Source organism: Gossypium raimondii, chromosome 4 (genome assembly GCF_025698545.1).
Source record: "Gossypium raimondii isolate GPD5lz chromosome 4, ASM2569854v1, whole genome shotgun sequence".
Lineage (NCBI taxonomy): Eukaryota > Viridiplantae > Streptophyta > Magnoliopsida > Malvales > Malvaceae > Gossypium > Gossypium raimondii.
The window spans coordinates 49591883-49618468 of NC_068568.1; the positions used below are offsets into that span (position 1 = coordinate 49591883).

At 31.7% G+C, this 26586-nt stretch overlaps 1 protein-coding gene and 1 pseudogene across 1 annotated transcript; both read right to left on the minus strand.

Moving 5' to 3' along the window:
• Positions 1 to 3454: 3454 nt before the first annotated feature.
• On the minus strand, positions 3455 to 7910 carry LOC105778853 (potassium transporter 5-like; annotated as a pseudogene).
• Positions 7911 to 8834: 924 nt separating this feature from the next.
• On the minus strand, positions 8835 to 14715 carry LOC105780538 (probable serine/threonine-protein kinase PBL17). The gene is made up of 6 exons (XM_012604926.2): positions 14106 to 14715; positions 13262 to 13627; positions 12418 to 12553; positions 11527 to 11663; positions 11068 to 11191; positions 8835 to 9851 (listed from the first exon to the last, which is right to left on the minus strand). Exons 2-6 carry the CDS (start codon positions 13547 to 13549, stop codon positions 9352 to 9354), a joined length of 1185 nt encoding a protein of 394 aa, XP_012460380.1. The 5' UTR covers positions 13550 to 13627; positions 14106 to 14715; the 3' UTR covers positions 8835 to 9351.
• Positions 14716 to 26586: the final 11871 nt, after the last annotated feature.

Sequence of the window (26586 nt, forward strand, 5' to 3'; positions counted from 1 at the left end):
TTGCTTCCAACGGTTAAGGTTTCCAAAGATGGAATGTTGCTATAGCATGCCTAACCAACACTATATACTTGTTAAAAAACACACAGCGTATTCCGTTTTAATTAGATTTACATCGGCATTGTTGTTAGTATAAAAAGACGTGATGCGAAAATACTCAAAATCTTATATCCCTTGTTGAGTTTTACTTATTAATTAAATTTTGAATAACACAACTTTACCCTTGATTAATTAGTTAATTATTCATTATTTTTAACTTTATATTCAATAATGTCCAATTGAAAATAATAAAATTCTAATTATATATAAAATATTTTAATTTAATTTTTGAAAGAAAAATATTTTAATTTATTATTAAATTTAATTATAAATTGCATTATATTATAATATAATCATAATGTAATTTTTAATTTTTGGAAGTTACACATACAATTAATTGTAATTACAAAGAATACATTTAATAATTATAATTAGATCGATGATGATCGAATATATCCTATATCACAATAAAATTATATAATGCTTATATACGGTGGGACACAAACCAGAACAAATATAGATTGAGAGTTCATATGGTTTACACAGAGTGAACTTAAACATGAGATCTCAAAATTTTAAGAACCCTAACATTGTCATTAAACTAAGACTTAATTAGCTCTAAGTTAATATTAAAAAACTTGTAACATCCGTCACCCGTCCTAACAACCAATATTGATGTGAGGTGTCATTGGAGCACTTTTGTGACAATATTTTTTGAATTTATTTAAGAAACTAAATAATAAAAGATTTATATAAAATCATAGAAAATAGAGAAAAATAAATTTTGAATTTTAAAATCATGTTTAAACCATTTAGAAATTAATTGTAGGTGTTCGGGACTAAATACGAGCCTTGGAGGGCTTAATTTCAACAAAACAATGCAATGTCACTGTTAAGGGCCCAAGTATCGATACCTAAAGCCTTAGGTACCAGACTCAAACCCTTGTACTATCTAATTTAGCATTCTATCGAGTTTGAGTGTGATACTCTTGACATAAGTTCCGAACCCTAGACACTTAGGATGAATTTTTGCCCTTTTTAAACTAAGAACCTAAGAACCGATGCATACAGTATGGGTACCAAAACTTATGTGTAGGGGATCAATTTTTTTAGTTCTAAACACCAAAAATTTATTCCAAAACATCTCCCACCAAGACAACCAGGAAAAATGCTTCAAAAATAATCGTACACAAGTAAAACTCTTCATTAAACTTGCTAAATTTAAACCATTATCCAACAAAATTTTCATGAAACAAGGCTAGCATTTATGAAGTCATTCAATTCGAGGGTTGCATGCATGCAAAGTAAAATTCCATTACAAACATGAATTTGCAAAAATAATTAAGCCTTCAACAACTACATCACAACCAATGTTTCAAGTACCAACTAACATATGAAATAAGTATGCACATGTCACAATACTTAAATACACAAATTTTAAATTCTTATGGTCTTGATTGTTGTTTGATGCTCTAAAAAATGGCGATGATTTCAATAATCTCAAAAATACAATCTACGCGTAAAAACAACAGCACTAAACATAAACATGCTTAATAAGTTCAAATGAAAAATATTATATTTACATTACCTCAATGGCACAACAACCACATGCTCAACAAGCTTATAACTCACTCTCATGCATGGAAACATAGCAAGCTAAGATACAATATCTTATCCAATAGTTAAAGCAATGACATACAACTTGCAATTCATAAGTTATTTACATATTCATTGTAGTCTTTGGAAAGTCGCCTAATATTTACATGTTTGGATATTCATTGTAATTTATGGATTGAGCACCCCAATTACACTTTTCAATTTTTAGGGGGAGGGTGAGAATTGGAGTAATTACACCAATTACCTTATAACTTTTTAAACACTCATACATGATTTAAATTTTAAAATTATTTTTATACACGTTTTAGTTAAAAATATATATTATAAGCATAAACATGTATGAGTGTTTAGGATGGTTGTTACAAAACTTTCTAAAATTATATTATAAATCCTAAAAAATTATATTATTTAAATCTTAAAAAATTCTAAAATTATGACCATAAAGTATATTATAAAATATAATTTACGTGTTATAAAAGTATTATAATATACTTATTTATAAAAATTTATGGTAAAAAATATGGACATAACTTATTTGTGTGTCTATACTATATATTATAAAAATAATAATGCACTTATTTATATATAAAAAATGTTATAATTTTTGCCATAATTTATTTTTAAAATAGCTTTCTAACGCTAGGGCAAAAAATTATATTATTTATAAGAAGTGTTCTAAAAGTCATTAGACACTTTATAAAACTTTTATTATTATAAATTTTATAATTTTCAGACTTTAATTTACTTATTATAAAAGGGTTATAATCTAGCATAAGTCTTCCTCTGAAATTAAATTTATATAAGTTTTTATAACCAAAGGTACAAACTGTTAGAACTATGAACCTGAATTAAATAAAAAAATTTTCTTGCACCATATCGTGAAGTAAGATAACATTTTAGAGAATGGAGCTAGACACAATGATGTGTTATTTTTACATATAACAAATTTGAGTGCTCCAATTACCCCAAATTCGACGGGATCCATAAATTATAGTAGTTAGTCAAAAATATCATTCTTCTCTAATTACAAGCAATTACACTTAAATTCAATTACTAAGTAACTTTCCGAACACTACCTAAAATGCATGTGTGTTAATCAAAAAAAGGTGACCAGTTGTCGAACATCTTAGGCTACCACATCTGATTATTAGATTAATTGATTTGTATTTAAGGTTAAAGACCTTAAATGTAAGAAAGAGTTGAACTAAGGGTTGAACTTATTTTATAATGAAGCAATTGTTAGAAGTAAAACAATTGACTCGTCTAGGCTAGTTTAACCTTACTTTTGAGAAGTACTTTTAAAAAGTGAGTTTTAGAAGTATTTTTAAAATTTTAATTTAAGATTTAAGTGTTTAATATTGTTGTCAAAAGTATTTTTAGAAATAAAATGTTCATTTTAAATATGGTATTATAAAGTAACAAATAAGCATTTAAATAATGTTCAAATTTGTTAATATATATGATATTTTAATAAAACTATATAGAAAATAAATTATTATAATTTATTTTAATATTTTAATATATGAAAATAAATTTCAAACATTTTTAAGCAGTTAACCAGAGAATAAAAAGTATCATGTGTTATAAGGGTGAAAACGTAATTAAACTGTGTCTAAAGTATTTTTAGAAGAGAAAAACTAAAAATTTTAATTTTTCATACATTTTAAAAGCCCAAAATTTCCATTCATGTCAAAAGTAATTTTAAAAAGTACTACTAAACAGGGAGTGTCTAACATAGGATCTGTTGTTTCCTTTTTTTTTTTGTTTGTTTGCTGAAAACAGGTTTCACCCATCTGTTGTTCTAAATCTCGTATGTCATTCCGACCCTTAGAAGCCTAGTGTGTGATACCATCATTTGTGCCTCCCCTTGCCTGAAGTTGGTCCTCCGAAAAGTATAGACAATTATTTTCGTTAGGGTGTAAGAATTTTTTTTTGGCCTTCACATGAGCTTCTCCTAGTAGGTAAACAACTCCTCCATCTGCAGCTCTCTCAACAAACCCAATCTCCTCCTCAACTCCCTGAATTGGTGCAGGTACGATCCCACCCGTTCTATCATCGGTGGTTTGTTCCGTGGCCCCTCCATCAGCTATTAAGTATTCCTTACGAATGAAATCCTTGAACCTCTCTAGCAGTTGATGCTCAAACTCCTCATTGGTTCCAATGATATCCATATACCCGTACCTTACAATACAATGGAACATGCGGTACTCTCTTGGGTCCACATGTCTGAACAGGAGACGCACCTCCTCCGATATTTTGCTAACCGGAAGTTTCTTAAGCGACAGAAACACTAGAACTGAATGGATGGAAGGTATGTTTGAAACGAAATGAGGAAATATGGGAGGTATGCCATGAACCAGCTCCGAGCACAAAAGCCCCATTCCTGGCACCCGGTTTATCCTTGGATCTTTGGCTAGCTGTGTCATGTATTCACTAGAAACCTAGGTCCTGAGCTCAAAGTCGTATCTCTTATGATGCACGTAATGCCATATTCCCATAATACCCATCATAAAAGCTGCGAAGACTATTGGAAGGAATCCTCCCTGAACAAATTTAGACAACACAGATGTGAATAATACAAGCTCTACGATGCCATAGAACCCGCAGAAGAGGCTAACCCAGAATATGTTTGTCCTCCATATGATAAGCATGATAAGCGCAAGCATTCCTGTTGTGATGATCATTACAGCAATTCCTATAATCCTAGTGAAATAAAGTGATCAATATATTTCATTTCTGATTTGAATTGATTTGTTTGCGGCTTCGATTAACTAAATAAACTCAGCAGTTTGAGTAATACCATATGCGTGGCCGATATTTTCTGTGGTTTTGAAGCCCACGGTGACCAAAATACATGCAATCATGAGAATATTGTAGTTGATCTCTGGTATATAAACCTGACCCTCATACTTGGCGGAGGTGTGGACTACCTTCACTTTTGGAAAACATATGCAAGCGATAACGACTGAGTGATAATTGAAAATACACCAGATATCATTGCTTGGCTGGCAATAACTGAGGCGAGAACCGCTATCACGAATGTTGGCCAGTACACTGGACCTATATCCAAATAAAATTAGTACAATTCATCACACCCAATATTCTTTTAATTAAGATTTTTACCTGGAATTGATCTGTAGAAAGTGTCCACAACGTCTGCAGGGTGTTCGGTGAGGTAGGCAGCTTGGCCACAATAAGCAACGAGTATGGAAGGCATGACCACGAAAGAGAAACTCAACTGTAGATCAATGTGTAAAAGAAATTATGTCGAATAACCAAAAAGGGGGGATTTTTTTGACTGTTTCCAGTCAAACCATCCTACTTTGGAGTATGGTCATCATAGATTCCAAGACTATGAAAACTGAATAAAAGTTTGGGAAGAAATGACATTTTTTGCTGGTTTTATATAAAGTAATTACTTGAATCGCCCGAACACTGAAGTGACCGAGGTCAGCAAACATGTCTTCCGTCCCTATTTTTAAATGTACTTACAGTTTAGGCAATGAAAATGAGGAGATGATCAAACTGTAAATGAATCTGGGCCACACACCTGTAGTGGAAAGAACTACTCCACCAAGTGATATCCACCCTTCCTTGCCTCGTCTTCTGAAATAATGCACTATATAATACGGATTAACCGCACGTAATACACGAAAACCATAAGCGTGGAGGTTGTAAAAACCAATGCCGATGAGTAAAAGAAACCACAAGGTTAAGATTGGGGCAAATGAAAACCCCACTTTGTCAGTTCCAAATTGCTGAGCATAGAAAAGGGTGAACAGTATTAGCACCGTAAATCCCACCACAGCCTCTGAAAATACATTAGTGTTTTTACGTTAATACACGGAGGAAAGCATTTGGCTTAAAATGGTTGTAGGATTGCAATAATGGTGAAGATGTGATAGTAGGTACCTTGTCCCAAGGATTGGATGCCCAACGGCGGAAAGAACAATAACAACAACAACAAAAAAAAAAAAAAAAAAAAAAGAAGAAACTTAAACATTGTGAAATTTGAAGTGAATAGATGGTGATGAAAAATGGAGTGGATATGCACCTGATATGGATGGAGTCACAATCCCATCTCCTATAACCGTAGAAGTCCCTAGGAGAGTGACCAGCAAAAGAATAATTTTGACAGCTTCACTGCTCTCCAACTTTCCTCGAATATAGTGTGCTCGCTTCAACTGGCTAGATGGGATTTCCAACTTGTAGTTAGACAGATCTCTATCCTCTGGTTGTTGATTTGGAGCACAACAAAGAGTAGAGTGCAATTGTTCCGCCTGAAATCATATTTATTATACGTGGTTAACACAATCTAAACATGCAACATGGGGGGTGGGGGTTACAAAGTAGTAGGACTAGGAAATAAAGAAATGAAAACTAGAGGGCCCAGTTACTTTATTAACTTACCTTCTCCATAGTCATTAGCATTCAAAACCACGAATGTATACTTGACCAAAGGAAAGAGAATTATGCAGTAGAGGATCAGGGACAGAGCCCCAAGAAGGTTGTCAGGGTGTCCTATGCTTTCAGGGAAAATACCGGCGAATGTGTATAGTGGAGAAGTTCCAAGATCTCCATACACTATTCCAATACTCTGAAATGCTAAACTCAACGTCGTCGCTCAATCCATCTGTACACAATTACACAAAGGGTGGTTGAGCAAAATAAATAAATAAAGTTTGTGGCAATCTATTCTATAAATAAGGAGTGGATTAGAGAGGAATGAGGGTTTTTTACACAAATGCTATAGAAAAAAAAAATACTGAAATAGGATGTTAGAAAAAAAATTTACCAAAATAGGTTACTTTTTCATTGGAGCCTATTAGGTAGGCGCCAATGAATAAAAAAATAATAAATTTTTTTTGAATAAAATATATTTTTATATTTTTTAATAATTTTTTTTAAAAAAATACGAGTCAAAATACGGTCAACGGGTCGGGTTGGGTCGGGTGGCGCCTATCAGGTAGGCGCCAATGAAGGTGCCTCATAGAGAGGCGCCAATGAAGGTGCCTCATAGAGAGGCGCCAATGAATATTGTAATTTTGTATTAATATTGTAATTATTTTATAATTAAATTTGTATTTATAGTTTTAGATTTGTATTTTGTATGAATATTGTAATTTTTTATATGAATATTGTAATTTTGTATGAATATTGTAATATTATAATTTTGTATGAATATTGTAATATTGTAATTTTGTATGAATATTGTAATATTGTAATTTTGTATGAATATTGTAATGTCGGGATATATTGTAATATTGTAATTTTTGTATGAATATTGTAATTATTCTATAATTAATTTGTTAGTAATTTAGGATTATGTTATAAATTTTTGTGTTTGTAATTATTTAAAATTTAATTTATTAATAATTTAGGATTAAGCTATAAGTTGTTGTGTTTAGTTTAATATTTGGTGAGTTTACATATAAAGTTTATAAAAAATTAAAATTATCTTATTAAAAGTTTAATTATAAAAAATTAAAAATCATTTTATTAAAAGTTTAATTATAACTGACTTTTTAATCATATAGTTGTTGTTAACTAATTTAATTTTTATATAATGTAACTTTTATATAATTAAATTTTATTTGATTTTGTATTTATTTAACACTATTTATTGATTTTTGAAACAAATTAACTGAATTCATTTTTATTACAAAATTACAAACACAAAATTACAATATTCATATAAAAATTACAATATTCATACAAAATACTAATCCAAAACTATAAATACAAATTTAATTATAAAATAATTACAATATTAATACAAAATTACAATATTCATTGGCGCCTCTCTATGAGGCACCTTCATTGGCGCCTCTCTGTGAGGCACCTTCATTGGCGCCTACCTAATAGGTGCCACCCGACCCGACCCGTTGACCGAATTTTGACTCGTATTTTTTTAAAAAAAATTATTAAAAAAATATAAAAAAATATTTTATTCAAAAAAAATTATTATTTTTTTATTCATTGGCGCCTACCTAATAGGCTCCAATGAAAAAGTAACCGATTTTGGTAAATTTTTTTTCTAACATCCTATTTCAGTATTTTTTTTTCTATACCATTTGTGTAAAAAACCCGAGGAATGACCTTGGACCCAGGCCCTTGTCTGAAGAAAATAATCTACCAGCCTCCAAATTTAGAGAATCCACATGCCGTAGCTTTCCCCATGAGGACTTTCGTTGTTTGGGTCCTTTTTTCTCAGTGTCTGATGTAATCTCTGTCTCCTTATCACCTTTATCAGCCATACTTGCCTCTCGTGCTTCCTTCCTTCCCAATCACTGTGAAAATCAATTGAGTTTGAATGGCTTCTCCACTTTGGCATGATATAGACGCTTCAGTCATACACCCGGGATTAATACAAGCCATAATATTTAAATGTGGTTCTCACTCTGCGTAATCATCGTTTTTTCGTTTTAGACAGCAAGTTTTTAGCATCTGACGAATGTTATACCTGATAAACACTTCATATATCTGTTATAATAAATGTCATAACGGCAGTACAACAGTGTAAACCACGAAAAAACCTATTCTAATAAAAGTCAAATAATAAAAATATAAAACAAATTTTATAAGGCGAATATTTTTTTTGGTAATCTCTCAATTTTTGGTATTCTTTCGTAATTCTTTATCTTTTTTGGTATTTCTCAAAATTTTTTACATTTCCTCGTAATATTTGGTACTTGATATTCTCTCGTAATTTTTTATATACACTTCATGGTTTTTTTGGGTAGTATTAGCCTCCTCCTTGTGTGTTTTAGTACTCCCTCATATTTTTCTGGTATGCTCTCATAAACTTTGGCATGCTTTCAAAATAGGAATCGATCGGATACACATTATTTTGCATTTTAATAAATTTTAATGAAAATTTGCAGACGAAAAAATGGTGATTTTAAAGTATTAATTTTGCATACTAATATTTGATATAAAACTATTATATATAAGCATAAATTTAAAAATGGTGGAAATTTAAATAAATCAAATTCTTTTAAGACAAATCATCAATAACTCTTATATAAATTTGAGATTTATCCTAATATTTTTTATTTTAAAACAATTATGATCAATGTATTTAATTATTTCAACAAATTAAAAAGAAAAGATATATTTTAAATCATACTAATAAACGTAAAAATTAGACAAATTATTATTTGTAGTTAACAAAGATAATATTAAGAAAAATATGATCAATTTTAGATTCAATGAAATAATAATAATTAATAAATAAATATACGTAGCACAATAACCTTGTCTTGCTCATATAATCCATTGAGCTGATGGAGAAAAAGAGACATTGAATCTTGCTGTTTCATTCACAATAGATTCAATGACGGCCGTAGAAGCAAATGCATACTATGCAGACAAAACTTACAAGTGCTCAGGCCCCAGCATTGATTAACAGATGCAAAAGAAGACTGGAGGACCATGTTGTCCCAATTCCCAATTACTACTCTTTCAAAACTGCATATGGTGACCAGTTGTACCATAATTCCTTACTATCTTTCCAACAATCTGAAAATGGAAAGGTACATCATCCACCCTTAAATTTTAATTTATAAATGCATGTACCAGCTGAGAAAACTCCACTGTGACAGCAAGTGCAAGTGGCAGCTCTCAAGACTAAAACAACAGATCCTCGCATAAATCTTTTCAACACTTTCCAACTTTCCACTCTCATTTGCTACAGATTCAACCTCTGTCGGATTCAGACTTCTCTTCCGTTTCAAAACTTGTAGGATCATAAAGTTCACATTCTTTGGGAGGTTCACTCCTGCTTCTTACATTTGTTGATCTGCTTCTGTCTGCACTCCCTTCTCTGTGACTTCCAGTTCTGCCAGAGTTCCTCTTCTTCACAGAAGTGCAAGCCTCTTCCTGACTATCATCATTTGTCTCAAGTGTTTCAAGTAATTCAACCACTTCATTCATGAGAGGTCTCCCTTTTGGGTTTTGGCTAAGGCATTGATAGGCTAAATTGGCTACCTTTCTTGCAGTTTTAGCTGAGTACTGACCATCCATTTTAGGGTCTAAGATCCTCAGAACCTTCTTATTATGGTTCAAGAGCGGACGAGCCCACTCAACCAGGTTATGCTCTCGGCTAGGCCTGCATTTGTCCATTGCTCTTCTTCCAAGGAGCATCTCTAGTAACACTACTCCGTATCCATAAACATCACTTCTTGCCGTTAAATGGCCTGGTCATATCAATACTGCAACTTGGTTAGCCATTATCATTTCTAATACTGGCATAACTTAACACCATCAAGTACAAACATGTCAGTTTATCAAAGGATATAACAAAGGCAGTGCATCATATAACTATTGTATCAGTTTCTATTCAGCAATCAAACCAATTTTGTGATCATTGTCTTCTGATTTAACAATACAACATATTTCATAAAAGTTGAACTTCAAAGATAAGATGCTTAATGAAGAAATAAATAAGCTTTGACTCTCTACTGGTATGTGCAGCTTTTGTGCAAGAAACCTACTATAAAATGCATTTATATAACCACTTTTATTCAATAATATATTTGGATTAAACAAAAGACAGAGCAAGGTTGAAGAAGCAACTGTTACACGCAGAATCGGATTGATTAAGTGTAGATGAGATAAGCCACCAAGTTGTTCGTTTATTTACTCCCATCTATTCCTTTTATTATTCTTTTCAACAGTTTATAAGCTACAGCCCAAAATGGAAAGTAAATATTTTCATGCAAAATAAATATATGCCACAAATTTCTCAAGTCATAAGATGCACAAACAATTCTAGTACACTAATGCTATGTTTGGTAGCAGTATTATTTTTTCACCATGTTTTAGCATACGAGTTAGCAATAAACTGAGTTCAATTGGTAATTTTTAGCTACTCACATGACTTGTTTTTGGAAAAGAGAAGAAATTTATTTTGCTTATTTTGAAGAGATCTTATTTTCTACAAGAGTTTTTACACATCCTTTTAATTTCAAATTCAGATATATACCAACAATTCTTTATTTTATGTCTAACCATTGTAATATGTATAAATTAAATAAGCTTTTTCCTCATATTATTTCACTAATAACCAAACAATGCATGAAGAATTTAGAAGTCAAAATAAAGTTGAAATTGTTCAAACATTTCTGTTGAATATTGCAGTTGATTTCATATGGGGAAAATGCATTTTCAGAATACTATATGTCTATTAGACTACTATCATAACACCAGGTATCTGCCTCGGAAAACTTAGAGACAACTCCAGAAATTGCTACTTTTCAACTTCAGCACAACTGAACGGAATGCTAATTACTGCTCATAAAGAAAACTTATCAATAATTGACTATCAAGATCCTACCAGTATGACTAAAATATCTCTCTTTGGCAATGATGAAGATTTTCAATTATCTTGAAACAGAATAATTAACTACTAACCAGTCATAACATATTCAGGAGCAGCATATCCGTATGTGCCCATCACTCGTGTTGACACATGGGTCTGGTCTCCAGTTGGTCCATCCTTTGCAAGTCCAAAGTCTGCGAGCTTTGCATTGAAGTCCTACATGTTACGAGCATTTTGGAAACTAAAACTTATTCAAAAGAGACCACATAATGAAAACTTAAATTTCAATTTAACTAGGAATGGATCCTTGTCAGCATTAAACTTCCAATGAATTTATCATCTATAAGGTTCTTGACCTTAAGGAGCTATTGTAAATTTACAATTCAAATTAATGATTTTTCTATACTACAAAAAAAAAAAAAAAAGCGAACTTAGCAAGGACCATGAACAGGTTGATGAGGCTTCCCATTTTTAAAGATCCCACAAAACAAGATGCACTCGATTAATGTAAGGACAACTCATAAATAACAAACCAAAAAATGAGGACTAACCGCATCCAATAAGATGTTTGATGTCTTGAAGTCACGATATATGATAGGTCTTTCGGCACCATGAAGAAAAGCAAGCCCTTTTGCTGCATCTAAAGCAATCTTCATCCTTTTTGACCAAGTCAAACTGCAACCAACCCCTAACAACCAAGAATAGATAGGTGTATAAAAAATGCTTCCATTCTTTCTATAACAGAAAACAGAAACCTCTTTCTTTGAAATGTAAGAACTATGCAGATGCTTTTAGCAGATATTTTTTCTAGCATGCTCTTTATCTCTAATATTATTACCCAGCCACAAAATCTAAGCAATACCAGGTAAGAAGAGCCACAAAACATCATTGATGGATGTAAATACTAGAAACTATAGGAGGAATAACAAAGTTGGGGTTAAGTGAACTAATGGAACACCCTTTTTAACCAACTATCTAGATTGATGTAAGTAAAAACTTGGGATTTTTCCATTCGTCCAGACTAAGTTTGAAGCAAGAAAATAATGCTCTTTCCCTTTCATCATACAGCATATAATTTTATTTTCCATCATTTTTTGGTATAAGAGTCTGTTCTAAAATCAAATGAAATTCAAGTTGACAAATATTAATCACCATAAATGTGAATGAATACTGTGAATGCATTAGTTCAGAAAATATCAAAAGATACTTAAAACCACTCTTGCACTTTTATCCCACTAATGGAGTAATTTCTTGAAAAAATATCCATGTTATGGAAAGTCTGACTTCCAAGCCCATTGAACAACCAAAACAAACACAACTTATTTGCCGGCAGAAAATATGCTTTATCTCCCAAGTTATGGAAAGGTGGTATTCATTATGTACAAGTACAACCAGATGGAAATATAAAAGCATAAGAGGTTGTTATATATCTAACCACTTACTGCGGAAAAGGTGCTTTTCAAGGCTTCCACTTGCCATGTATTCATAGACAAGCAGTCGATGCTCATCCTCACAACAGTATCCAATGAGCTTCACAAGATTTGAATGGCTGAGTTGCCCTAGATAGTTGACTTCAGTCTGCAGAATAAAGAATCATATGCAGACCAAAGCAATCATATTCTACCTTGAACTGCTATTCTCAATAAAAAAAAAAAACTGCATATAATAATATAACGTACGAACTTGAAACAGGTCATTTTTCAGGTCTCATTCAATGATTAAGTATTGTTGAAACTATTTATGCATCGACAAAATTGAGAAATAGCAACCAAACATCTGCTTCTGAATGAATTTTTTTCTCAAAAAGAAAAAAGAAGATAAACCAAATGAAACTTTTAAAATTTGTCACTAAATTCCAAATGCCCAAAAATACAACCCTACCTAATACATTAAGTTAATGCTTAAATTATTGACCTTTTTCTATACTCCTAGATAGCTATAAACAAAAACAAGAATTAACTAACAGATTTGAATTAGGCCAAGCAATTTAATTGTGGGAAACTACTATATCTATAGGATAATAAGATGAGATGTGCAATTACCCCCATCATTTAAAATGGATTCTCATAACTGTAATCCTCAGGATCCTGCCAGTATACGAGCATTCTTCTTCTGCTAGAAGAAAAATTTTCACATCTCTCTCTCTGGTTGTATTGATAAAGTTTATACCAGTATTTCAAATGATATACTATGCATCCAAATATGTAGATATAGCAAAAATAAAATGATAACACCTCAGATTAAAATAATTACATAGAAGATGTGGAGACAATACAAGGAGATTACCAGCCATTCTCTGTCACCTTGGAACCCATCAGGATTAAGCTCCTTAATTGCGACTGCTGTAGATGTATAACCGGGCCTCACAGTCTCATCTATTACTCCTTTGTAAACAGCCCCAAAGCCACCCTCACCAAGAATATAGTCTGGCCTGAATTGATTTGTAGCCAGCCTCATCTCCTCATATGTGAATATATCAACATTGCTATATCCAGGATTCTGCAGCAGATCTTTGACATCCTTGGCTGCCAAAGGAAGGATGCATGGGATTTTGGTTTCAGGTGAGTCCTGCATTTCTGTTTTTTTGTTGGAGAGGCAGTATCTTTAACTTTTTAAGTCCTCTGTCCGAAGTTGTTCATAGTAAAGCAGTATCTACAAACAAAAGGCCGTTAAATTCTTCAAATGTGCGAACATACAAGTATGAAACATCTGACATGCATCATTATTTAATAATTCTATACAATTTAAAGAAGATCAGTCCCAACCACTCTCAGTTCAATTGTTGTAGGTTTTTGAAATAAATTTTAGGCTGTTTTCTTTCCTGAAAATTATAACATATAGACTTTTGAACTCCTCTAGAACCATGTAAAAATAGTCACATTCATAACATAATCAAGAGATCAGCATTGAACAATGGCACACCTAATAAACTTTTACCATATGAAATTTAAACAACTCAAAGAGTTTCGAATAGAACGGCTGTTTCTCTTTGCTGTAAATTCTTTTGGAGGAAGAAATTAAACCAATAAAACAATATTAAAAGAACAGATATTGAAACCAGAGTTCGAAACTTGAACGATGAAATCAAAGAAAACAGGAAAAGGACGAAGGAAAGAAATTAATATATAACCTGAACATTTGCTGAGAGATTGGAGATGGTGACAATGTTGATGCAGTTGCCCCTCAATGCTTAAACAGTTCCCCATTAAAATCCAATACACTATGATAGTTAATATGAATACGGATTTTGTATCCCTATTGCTTTAACAACAATATATTTTATGAGAGCATCCTATTTCATTCAAATTCAAAATGAACTCAATGTTGTTAAAAGAGGGGTCCGGATCCAATCCGGATGAGACCGAATCTCGCCGGGAATTACACCGATCCAATTGACAAAAATGGAAAACCAACACCGCAGAAAGTGGGAGCCTAAAAGAAACCCAAAAATCACAGTCAGAAAGTTTCATCCCGTCAAAAGATTACTGGTTTTCTCTTTATTTTTTATTTTTGCTTTATTTTCAGAGGCTCAGCCACCAAAAACGCCAAGCAAAACGGGACCCCATGTTTTGCTAACAATACAACCTCCTCACATCTTGCCATTCATTCGTTGTAGGCAAAATCTACTCGATAAAGATGCCATTACTTTTTTTATTTAATACAAATTTCATCCATCAATTTAATCGCTTATATTTAGATCCTTCTTTAAAAGCATCACAGCAATTAAACCTTTTGCAGGTTACATTGAGTTTTCCAGGCAATATTTCAGTTTCGATAAAATTTTGGCATAATCCGAAAGTATGTCACCTCAGCAATTATTTATCTTCTAAAAAATGTAAAAAAAAAAAATATATTTTTATTTTATAAAAATTTAATTAATTGTTAACAAAATTAATAGACTTTAATTTTTCCATCTATTTTATAATAATTTGATAAATAATACAAATTTAATAACTAAAAAATAAAAATAAATAAAATAAATAACTAAAATTTGAAGAAGCATTTTAGTAAACTAATCATCCGTTGTGTAATTAGATTTATCTAGCTAAACAATATTTAGATTAAGAAAAACTCTAAAATTTAGGTTAAGGAAAATACTAATTTAATGTTTGTATTTGAATGGTCAAAATATTCATTATATCCTATTAATTATAAGTAGCCAACTAAGTAAATATGTAACGCTCCTAGTCCGATCTGGTTATCGGGTTTGAGTTACAAAATGCTACATTCCTTGCCTAAGCAATCACAGTCAAAAGCACAATATAACAATCACTTATACATGCAATTTAACGCTAAACACATTCAATTTATGTTAAACATTCAAATCTAAGTCTTAATCGAGATACAGAAGCTCTTTGCTCAACCTGAGTATGAAACGAGACCAAATTGTAAAAATTTCAAATTTTCATGTTAATGTCACGGATGTCACAACATCCAACTTCGAACCTTAAGGAGAAATATCCAATCTTCAATGTAACTTTGAATAAAAAAGAGCAATCTTTCCAAACAAACTTAAATCTATTTACAATCGATATTCATGCCAAAAAAGCTTAATATTCAATCTAACCTTTAAACAAAACAGTCAACACATAATCCTCAACTAAATTCAAACAATACAAATTACATTTCATATCAACATTTAACCATTTAAAAACCAAACCTCATCTATGCCTTACCAATTTGAAACCTACCATTTCACTTTACCATTTGACTCTTATGCTCATTTTATAACATAATTAATGACTTTTAAGCCTTAATGTAATATCCCTAATTTATTATCGAGTTAGGAACAATTGCCAAGTCGAGTTAAGTATACTTGAGAATTTTAAAATTAGATCAAATAAGAATTTTTGAGTGTTAGTATAGAAAGTAGTTAGAGCCGATAGAAAATTAAAAATATTTTTGAAATGAAAAATAATAATTTGGGGTATTGACTAAATTATACAAGAATAAAAAGTATCGGGCAAAAGTAAGAAAATTAAAATTTTGAAGTGATTGCATTGAATTGAAGGAAAAATTAATAAGGGTTAGAAGTGAAATTTTACCAAAATAAAGGATGATTCACGGATGATATTATAAAGAAAGTTGAAGGATTAAATGGTAATTACTTAAATTAAATAATTATGAAAAGCTTGATGATTAAGGACTAAATTGTGGAAAAATCTAATTGGTTTGAATATTTGATTATTTTTTATTTTAATTAATAAATTAAGTAGATTTTTTATAGAATATTATAGAAAGATGATGAAAATCATCCATTTCATCTCCATCTTCACGCCACCTTCAATATTCCACCATATCAACTTTTTCTTTTATTACAATAAGTCCTTTCCACCATTTTCAAGCTTTCCATGCTTAATTCCTCCAATTCCTTTCATGAATCCTTAGTAAAATCAACAGAGAAGCTTATTAGCCACCTTAATTTCATGAAAAGGAGTATCAATGGTTGTCTTGGAGGAGAGAGAAAATAAGAACTAGGGTTTGATTTCAAGTGAGCAACGTAAGAATGATAAGTTTTTTTTTCATGAAATTCATGTTAGTTTCATTTAAATAGCATAGGTATGCTGTTTGATCATGATTTTAACAAGTAAATGTTATATATATTGATATGGAAATGAAGAAAAAGAGAAGAAAAGTGAAGGATTAGTTGGAGAAAAAGGCCAGGAAGTAGCCAAGGAGTAAAGAAAGAAGACAAGATTTCTTCCAAGCTTTGGTTGTAAGTACTTCAAGAAATTTACTTTATTCAATTTTTATTTTAAATATAAATCATGATAAAATAGTTAATTTAATTGTTAATATGATAATATTATGTATAAAATTTACGAATGGGTAGTGATATATATGATTTAAATTTTATTTATGTTATTGAATTGAATTAGTATATTGAAGTAGTAGTAAAAGGATTAAATTGTAAAGTGAACAAAATAAGTCATGTGGACTTAAATGTTGAAAAGAGAATGTGAATGAAGTGTGATGATATGGAAAGTGAATGTATGGTTAAATTACAAGTTATATTGAAAGTTTATGTTAAAAGGACTAAGTAGTAAAAAGTGAAAAGTTTGAATTGTTTTTATTTAACTAAGTAAATACAATGGAATAAATGTGTTAAAAGCCCATGTAGACAAGATGTGAATTAGTAGGATATGAATGGCATGTCATTAGGAAATCTTATGCGCACAAAATAAAGCGACACTTGGATGCGAATGAAAGTGGCACTTTGATGCAATACTGTGACTGTTTCGTATATCCTATGTGTTCTATTTAGTCTACAATGGGCTATACAAATGAAACATGGTAAGAGAAACTTTTCAATGAAATCGATAAGTGAATTAAATCTTGAATATTGATCTCTTGCTATGTAACCTCCCAAACCGAGGCTAGACGTTATGGTTGAATCGTAAAGGTCACATTGCACACCTAAACTACGAATCTACCATAATGCTAGTTGAAAACCTCAAACATGCTCTCTTTTAAATAAAATCGTTGTCACTTTTGTTATCTCGGGAAAAACATTCATTTTTAAATCCAACCTTTATTAAGTTAAGTTAGTGGCACTGGCATGGTTTTTAGAAAAACCTTTGCACATCATTGCTTTTGAAAAATAACTTTGATTATCTTGATTGCAACGAAAAAACCGATTAAAAACCAGATTATTAATTAAGCCAAGTAACATGCTCAGTCCAATTTTAGAATAATCTTATAAACCAATCTCAAGTATGAAACTATGCATGCATGAAAAATCCCCAAAATAGAAATAAACTCAAACCACAATTCAAAAATTAAAACTTTATAAAACCAAATAAAATTAGAGAACTTTAAATAAAAATGAAATCTAGGTTCGAAGTCCATCGTACGTCTGCATGCCAAGTCTGATCCTAATTTCGTTCATTACTTGAGAAGTTGAAGTAATGGGGTGAGCTAACTAGCTCAGTGTGAGTCTAAACAATAAGAGCATTTAGCATAAATTTTAGGCATTCACACAAGAATCCATATATCATAATCAAAACATCAATAACAATATTATAATGAGTCATGATCATGTCATAATGCAAAATAAATTCCTACCCCAACCATCCGTTACACACCATGAGTTCCTCAGAACTCACCTACCAAACTCCAACATTGTGAGCAAAGCTCAATATGGTAAAACCACCGTATAAACATAGTTGCAGAAATTCTGCCATTTAACATTAAATGCGATAAAATCTACATGCTCCACAGTACTTCTGGTGCAATCCACTGACTATGTATAAATGCGGACTTAATATGCCGTTAGTACACCACAGAACTCCCCCGTCAACCACAATATCAAACCTATCTCGATGCGCATACAAGATGCCATACAATCTCATATATAGTCACGAATTCGATACTTTCTTATTTCAGTGGCGCAATCAACGTGCCCTTATACATTCATATACTTTCAGTCGATTGGATCATTTATCCAACTTTCAATTCACCATTAAGATGGTGTCGTTCAACATATTGCAATGTCATATAAACTTACAATACTTTTTTGAGTGCATGTATAGCAGCCTTTCAAACATTTTATAACAAATCATTCATACAAATATATCATGCATAAGCCTCATTCTCATTCGAGAACATGCTATACATACAACCAACATACATAATATTAACTAATCATCCACAACCAAATCAATCATACACTCATTCAGTCAATCTCACATCTTTGCTAACATGCCAAACAATTAGGGCTCGAACCGTACTTAGTTCAACCACTTACAATTTAATTACTTAGCCATTTAGCCAAGCCCGACCAGCAAGCTTAATCACCAATTATAACATTAAAAATATTATTAACCATTTACGTTAACGAGTTAGGACCCACACCTTGTTTTACGCTCTACTGCAGCACACTTGCGAATCTCGCGATTTCTCTTTAAAACTTTAAAACAAACCTAGATTAAAAATCATCATTAAACTCAATTAATATACCACTTAAACAGCCCCCAAACACCCTTTTATGAGTTCAATCTAATCACTACAATTATAACGATTTTTCAGATCCAAACTAGTTAGGTTCCTTACACTGGTTTGATGCGAAATGTACGCGCAAACGTCTAATAGCTTCACTATTGATTTGGGGCTTTAAGTCATAACCTAACACAATTAAATACTGAAAAATCTGTAGCTATTCCATCATTCAAATCTTTAATTCGATCAATTAACAATTTTCCCAACATCTAAATCGAAACTACGCACTATCCCATAATCAACCACACTTACGCTTCCTGAATTATCATATCTGAATCGACAAATGATCAAGATTGATTTTTCCTAAAGTACACATGATTAAAGGCTGATTAGGAAAGGTTCAAGAACCTAAGATATTTCTAGAAATAGATGGGAAAATTAAAGAAACAATAGTTCCCTTTTGTGCCTCTAAGCGTGGCACACCACCACCAACAGTGGCAAATCGGGCCTGATTTAAAACCACAAATGAAATAACTTTAAAGGCTGGAAAATAGCCATTGAGTCTTTAAAAATCATCCCAATTCCAGATCTAGAAATTTGGGTATTCAACTTGAAAGATCCATCAAGAAATTGAAAGAAAACAAGCACTTACACAAGCTAGGAGAAAGGGGCGGCAATGAGACTTCTTGGAAACAATGAAGATCGTTCTTGGAGGTCCAAGATTTCATATTTGGGGCTAGAAAATTAAGGGGAAATGACACCAAGAAAGAGTGGAGAATGATGCAAGATCTTGTGGCAAAAGAAAAGAAAAAGAGATGGTGGTTCAAGGTTGTTTAGGCAGTAGCAACAAGAGAAAAAAAAAAGGAAATTTTGAAGAGAAATGAAGTGAGGAGAGGGAAGGGACGGCTAGGGTGGAGAAAAGGTGATTAAAGGCTGATCAAATTAGTTAAAAAAAATATTTACTAGGTTTTACTAGGCCTGGACAGCACACACTATGGGAAAAAGAGGGATTTTGCAAAATTTAATTATTTTGCAAGGGAAAAGAATCGAACTTGGAACCTTAATCTAATTTCCATGCTTCCATAATTATCAATTAACCACTAGGCTTTTCCTTATTTTAGAAATAATTTTGCATTCCCATTAAACTAAAATTTGGGATGTTATAGCTCTACCCCTTAAAGAAATTTCATCCACGAAATTACCTGATTAAAAAAGATAAGGATACTGAAGCCAAATTGAGTCCTTTGGCTCCCAAGTAGCCTATTCAATGTCATGATTTCTCCAAAGCACTTTGCCTAAGGGAATTTTCTTTCGCCTCAAAATTTTAACTTCACAATCCAATATTTGAATAGGCCCATTCTCAAATGTCAAATCCGATCTAACCTCGATCTCTTTTACTAGAACAACATGTGAGGGATCTGATCGATATCGTCTCAACATTGAGACGTGAAACACATCGTGAATATGATCCAACTCAGAAGGCAATTCTAGTTTATATGTCACGAGACCAATCCTTCTAAGCACTTGGTATGGGCCAATGAACTTAGCGCTTAACTTGCCCTTTCGACTGAACCTCAAAACTTTCTTCCATTGACAGACTTTAAGGAAAACTCAATCTCCCACATTATATTCGATGTCCCTACACTTTAAGTCAGCATACGACTTTTGCCTATCAGAAGCTGCCTTCAATCTAACTCAAATTATTTGAATTTTATCCTCGGCCTCTGAAACCAATTCTGGACCCACTTCAGTCCAACATAAAGGTAAGTGACACTTGCGACCATACAGAGCCTCGTAAGGTGCCATTTGGATACTTGATTGGAAACTGTTATTGTAGGTGAACTCCACCACCGGTAGATACTCCTACCAACTACACTGAAAGTTGATCACACAACTCTTCAACATATCTTTCAAAATTTGAATAAACCTTTCTGATCGACCATTAGATTATGAATGAAAACCCGTATTGAAATCCAACCAAGTACCCAAAGCCTTATGCAATTTCTTCCAAAATCGAGACGTAAATCGAGGATCACGATCTAAAATAATCGACACTAGCACTCCATGCAGTCTCACTATCTCAAAAATATAAAACTTAGCTAACTTTTGAAGAGAATGATAAGTGCAAACATGAATAAAATGGATGGATTTCATCAATCTATCCACTATGATCCAAATTGAGTCTTTCTTAATAGGTGTCATAGGCAACACACTAAAAAAGTCCATTGTCACTCTCTCCCACTTCCACTACGGAATTCGAATGGAGCAACCCTGATGGAAACTGATGCTTAGCTTTAACTTGCTGACAAGTCAAACATTTTGATATGAACTCGGTTACCTCCCATTTAAGTCTCGACCACCAATAAACTTCCCTTAAGTCACGATACATTTTAGTACCACCAGGATGCATAACATAAAGGCTGCTATGTGCTTCCTAAAGTATATATTGTCTCAAATTCTAATTGTTGGGTACACAATATCTGCCTCTGAAGCACAATATTCCATTAGAATTAATCCCAATGTCCTCAGTCAACCCATCCTTAACTTGTTTAAACCGAAGTGCTAAAGATTCATCCAAACTCTGCTTATCTTTGATTTCCTAAATCCACACAAGTTTCACTAGCAACTCAGCCAAGATACCCCCATCATCAAACAGACTCAAACGGACAAACATATATAGCTCTCAAGTCAGACATTGCCTTCCTATTCAAGGCATCGATCACCACATTAGCTTTTTTTAGGGTGATACTCGATCGTAAAGTCTTAGTCTTTATAACACCCCTAACCCGTATCTATTGCCTGAATAGGGTTACTGAGCATTACCGGAGTTTACAGATAAATTATTTAGAAATTTCATATAATATAGCATTCATATCAGAAAATAACCGAAATCAAACATATTGTCCCTTATATGAGCCCTCGAGACCCAAAATACATGTTAGAAACAAGTCGGGACTAGACCGAGTACTCAAAATTGTTTTTGGAAAACATTAAAAATTTTCAAAGTTGCAAGAGGCACATGGCCATGTGGCCAGGCTGTGTGACTAACACGGTCAAAAAATACGTCCGTGTCTCAGTCCGTGTGGGCATTCGAAATAAGGACACATAGCCGTGTCCCAGCCCGTATCCGTGCCCGTGTAACTCTCTGACTTGGGTCACACGGCCAAACCACATGCCCATATGCTAAGTCGTGTGAGCATACTGACTTGTGCAATTTAAAAGATACATGGGACACATTGTTGTGTGTCACACACGGCTGAGACACATGCCCGTGTCTCTGCCAATGTGGACAAAAATAGGTCATTTCCAAGCCACATTTCTTACCCAATTTGGTACCAACCTAAACACAACAATTTGCATATCAACAAGCCATAACAAGACATTCAAATCAAGTCTTAAACATGTATTATCACAACATACAACCACTATGCCCTTAGGCACCTCAAATGACAAATTAATAACATGTCAACCAAATATCCATATCTACTTAGATAACCAATTACATATATGCATAATTGTACCAATTATACTATTTCAAACCAATCATCAATATGCCTATAAGTTTTCCATCATTCAACCATTTCAAACACACATTAAATATGTTAAGGCCACATATATAAACACATCAAAATGTATCAAACACAAGCCATTCAAATGGCTTGTCTCAACAAAACATTTATATACCAACATTGGCCAAAATATCCTATACATGCCATTATAACTGGAATTAATTTACTGAAAGTACCAAAAGAGTCAATGGATAGTGTGAAATAGCTCCGATCAGCTTCCAACCCGAATGAGCTTCCGAATTACTATAAAACATGGAAAATAACACAAAGTAAGCATTTAAGCTTAGTAAGTTCATATAACACAAATTTAACTTACCATATATCCATAAAATAGGTAAGTAAACAAAGCATATTTCAACCAATTTGACCAAAAGTCTAAACACATGATCACCGACATATTAGCCATGATAATCACATAAAAGATCCAACATACTTGGTTGAATTCATCAAATAATCATATTTCATGTATTTCATGTAAATACCAATAATAGTTCATATCGAACTCATATAATCTTGTAACAGAACTGTGCCCATTGAACCATTTAAAATATCGTTGGATACGCGGGTAGTACGCACGAGGTGTACTACACTGTAATCCGCCAATTCATATTCATGTATGCTCATACGAGTTATGAATCAGTATGCTCTTACGAGCTGTAAATCGAGAAGTTCATACGAGCTGCAAATTAGGAAGCTCATACGAGTTGTGGTGTGTCAGCAACACATGCAAGACCCAAACCAAATCAGTAACCCTTATGACATGTCATTTGTATCTTACGAATTTCTAAGATTCAAATAGGACTCAGTAATCGTCCAATATGTGATCGGTATTTATACATGGAAATTATACAAATCACATACATATGATTTAATTAAAAGATACAAAAACTCAATTTAATTACACGAACTTACCTCGACAAGTGTACGTAAATACGAAGGTGACTAATCAGATATTTTTTTTGCCTCGATCTAACCCTGTACGAGGTATGACAGGATCTATACAAATGTATTTAACTCATTTCAATATAATTCTCATTCAATTTAATCCAACATGGAATTTTGGCAAAATTACCATTTTACCTTACCCTTTTAATTCCTTTGTAATTTAGTCCCTAGGCTCGAAAAATAAAATTCATACAATTTAATCCTTACTCAAGCCTAGCCAATTTTATACATATTAATAGTAGCCCATATTGTAACACCCCTTAACCCCAAACCGTCGCCGGAACAAGGTTACGAGGCATTACCGGACATATCAAACGATTTACAAATAATTCTTAAATAAATAACCAACATACTAAAATAAATCATAAATTCATATGTTTGTTTACCAATTGACTTCATTTTTTTTCATTTATTTTATTTTATTTTATTATAAATTTCGGTAGCATTTCTGCTTATTTTTACATAAAACCCCGCAATTTAAAATCATATCATTTTCAAATATAATCAAATCAACCAATTCATGTCACATTCTCATTTTCTATTCTAAATTCCTTCTAATCAAACTCAATCGATATAATATCAATTTCAATTTAACAATGTACTAATTAAATAAAAATAGATAAACTTCTTTCATTATAAATCATAAACTTTTAATACTAACATTTTTAACCATTTATATTAAAACATAATAACCTCTATACACATCCTATGTACATGCCACATTACTAAAAGAAAGTATACATCACCAAAGTTATGCTGAAGTCGGGATTGATCTGGATGCTGAACCGGAACCTTTGATTTCTATCAACCTACGCACGGAAACAACCGTACGCTGAGTATTTCATACTCAGTGGTATTACCATAATTCAAATTATAACAATAATAAACATATAACGCATAAATCGTATATACAAATTTAAATTCAATATCTCAACAATAGCAATCCATCAATCAATATCATATAACCACAATTTGAATTAGAACATATCATAGACCTTAGGTTCATTTTTTAATCTCATATCACATTTCAATTCACCATTCAACTTTTCATTTCATTTCAATAGCTCGATTGATCAACTCATTCAGTTTATCTTTTCATTATTTACCCTATTAACAAAACTCGGACTTTGGCGGATACACGGATCCAACCAAACACACTAGAATAGCACCCAGTGCCTCATCGGATAGTTCGAAGCAATAGTTGACACCCAGTGTCTCATCGGCAAAGCCGAAGAAAGTTGGTACCCAGTACCTCATCATATCTATTCGAAGAAATATAGTGACACCCAGTGTCTCATCGACTCGAGGTCGAAGTATCTCTGAACTCTTCCAATCCTATGGCATGCCAACTATATCCGACTCAGCCCGACTAGTTAATAGGGTATTTAAATCACATATAACCTCAATTCAATCACAATTTTCTCACATTTTCAATTCAATCATTTTTCCACCCTTCAATCAATAATTAATCCACAAATTCACACATTTTCACAACTCAATACATTTCCATACAATTTAATACCATTCACAATTCGATTCAAATTCATTTCCCGCTTTCATACAACAAACAATTCAAATATTAATTTATATCAACTATTCAATTTAATTCTCACTCATAATAATAATAATAATAATACTTACCTCACATTTCATTTACCAAACGCATAAATTAAAATTTAACATTTAATAATAAATAACTTGAATTATAGTAATACAAACCGTAAATCTCCCGTTTTAATCCTCGATAGCTTTCTCCTTTCCTTTTGATGCTGATGCCTTGGGTTCTTTGTTAACTACGAAAATAATAGTAATTTTCGCTATTAATTACAGCATTAAACTTATAGTTTCTTTTACAATTTAATCCTTTTATCAATTCTAATCAAAATTTCTATCAAATAAACCCTCAATTCCATCATTTATTCAACATAAACCCTATTCAAAAATCTATTTCACTCTAGAATTCCAAAACATCAAATTTATGAGAAAAGACTTGATTTAACTTACCAATTAACTTCAAGCTTTAAATCCCTAGTTTTTCTTTTTCTTTTCTTTTCTTTCTTTCTTTTCCTTCCCTGTTTCGGATGACTCTTTGTTTCCTCTTTCTATCTTTTGTTCTTTATTTCTTTTATAATTCATTTACTTTATTTTATTTGTTAGTTTAATTTAATTTATTATTATTATTTTTTAATCTAAATATCTATAAATTATTTAATTATATATTCACATTTGTACACCATCAATACCTTACAATTGTCACTACTTAATTTGTCTATCAAATAAAAATCTCATAATATAATTATTTAATTAATAATTATCTTTTACTTAATTTTCAAGTAAATAAATAAATATAGTACACTTGTATTTTATTTTTACCACACACTTGGCAAAATCATAATTTATTATTATCCAAAAATCTTATACTAATTATTTAATTATTAAATATCTTTAATTTAATAATAACTAATAATAAATAATAAATATCCTATACTAATTAATAAGCAAATTAAATCTAAAACTACAAATATATACATATTTTAATTACACATGTATTATTTTATCACCATCCATTTGTCTACTATTTACTTTATTTATTATTAATAATAATAATAATATAAAACCATAATAAGGGTTAATAATTATAATAATAATATAATATTTATGTATAACTCAAATAAAATCTTAGGTTTTAATGTTTATATGCCGCCTCATTTCATATAAATGGCTTAATTTCCATTTTAGCCCCTTTCACTTTCTTTTAATCTATAATTAGGCTTTCATTCTTTATTCAATTTGATCCTTTTCCTAATTACTTTAAATTAAGCTATATTCACTAAATAAAAATCTAATTAAACACACAACTAGCCTCGTAAATATTTCTAATAATTATTTTCGAACTTAATTTACTAAGACGGAGGCCCGATATTATACTTTTCCGATGCCCGTGAATTTTGGGTCATTACACATATATTTCACAAAATTTACCATAAATTTATCATCTTTTTCAATTTAATTCCTAATTGATAATTCCATCAAAATTCTCTTTATAAAAGTTGTTTATCTAACAAAAACCATTCATTTTCTATTATCAAACTTCAAACTTCAAGCATATTCATCAATGGAAAAACCCTACATATTCATCAATGGAAAAACCCTAATACT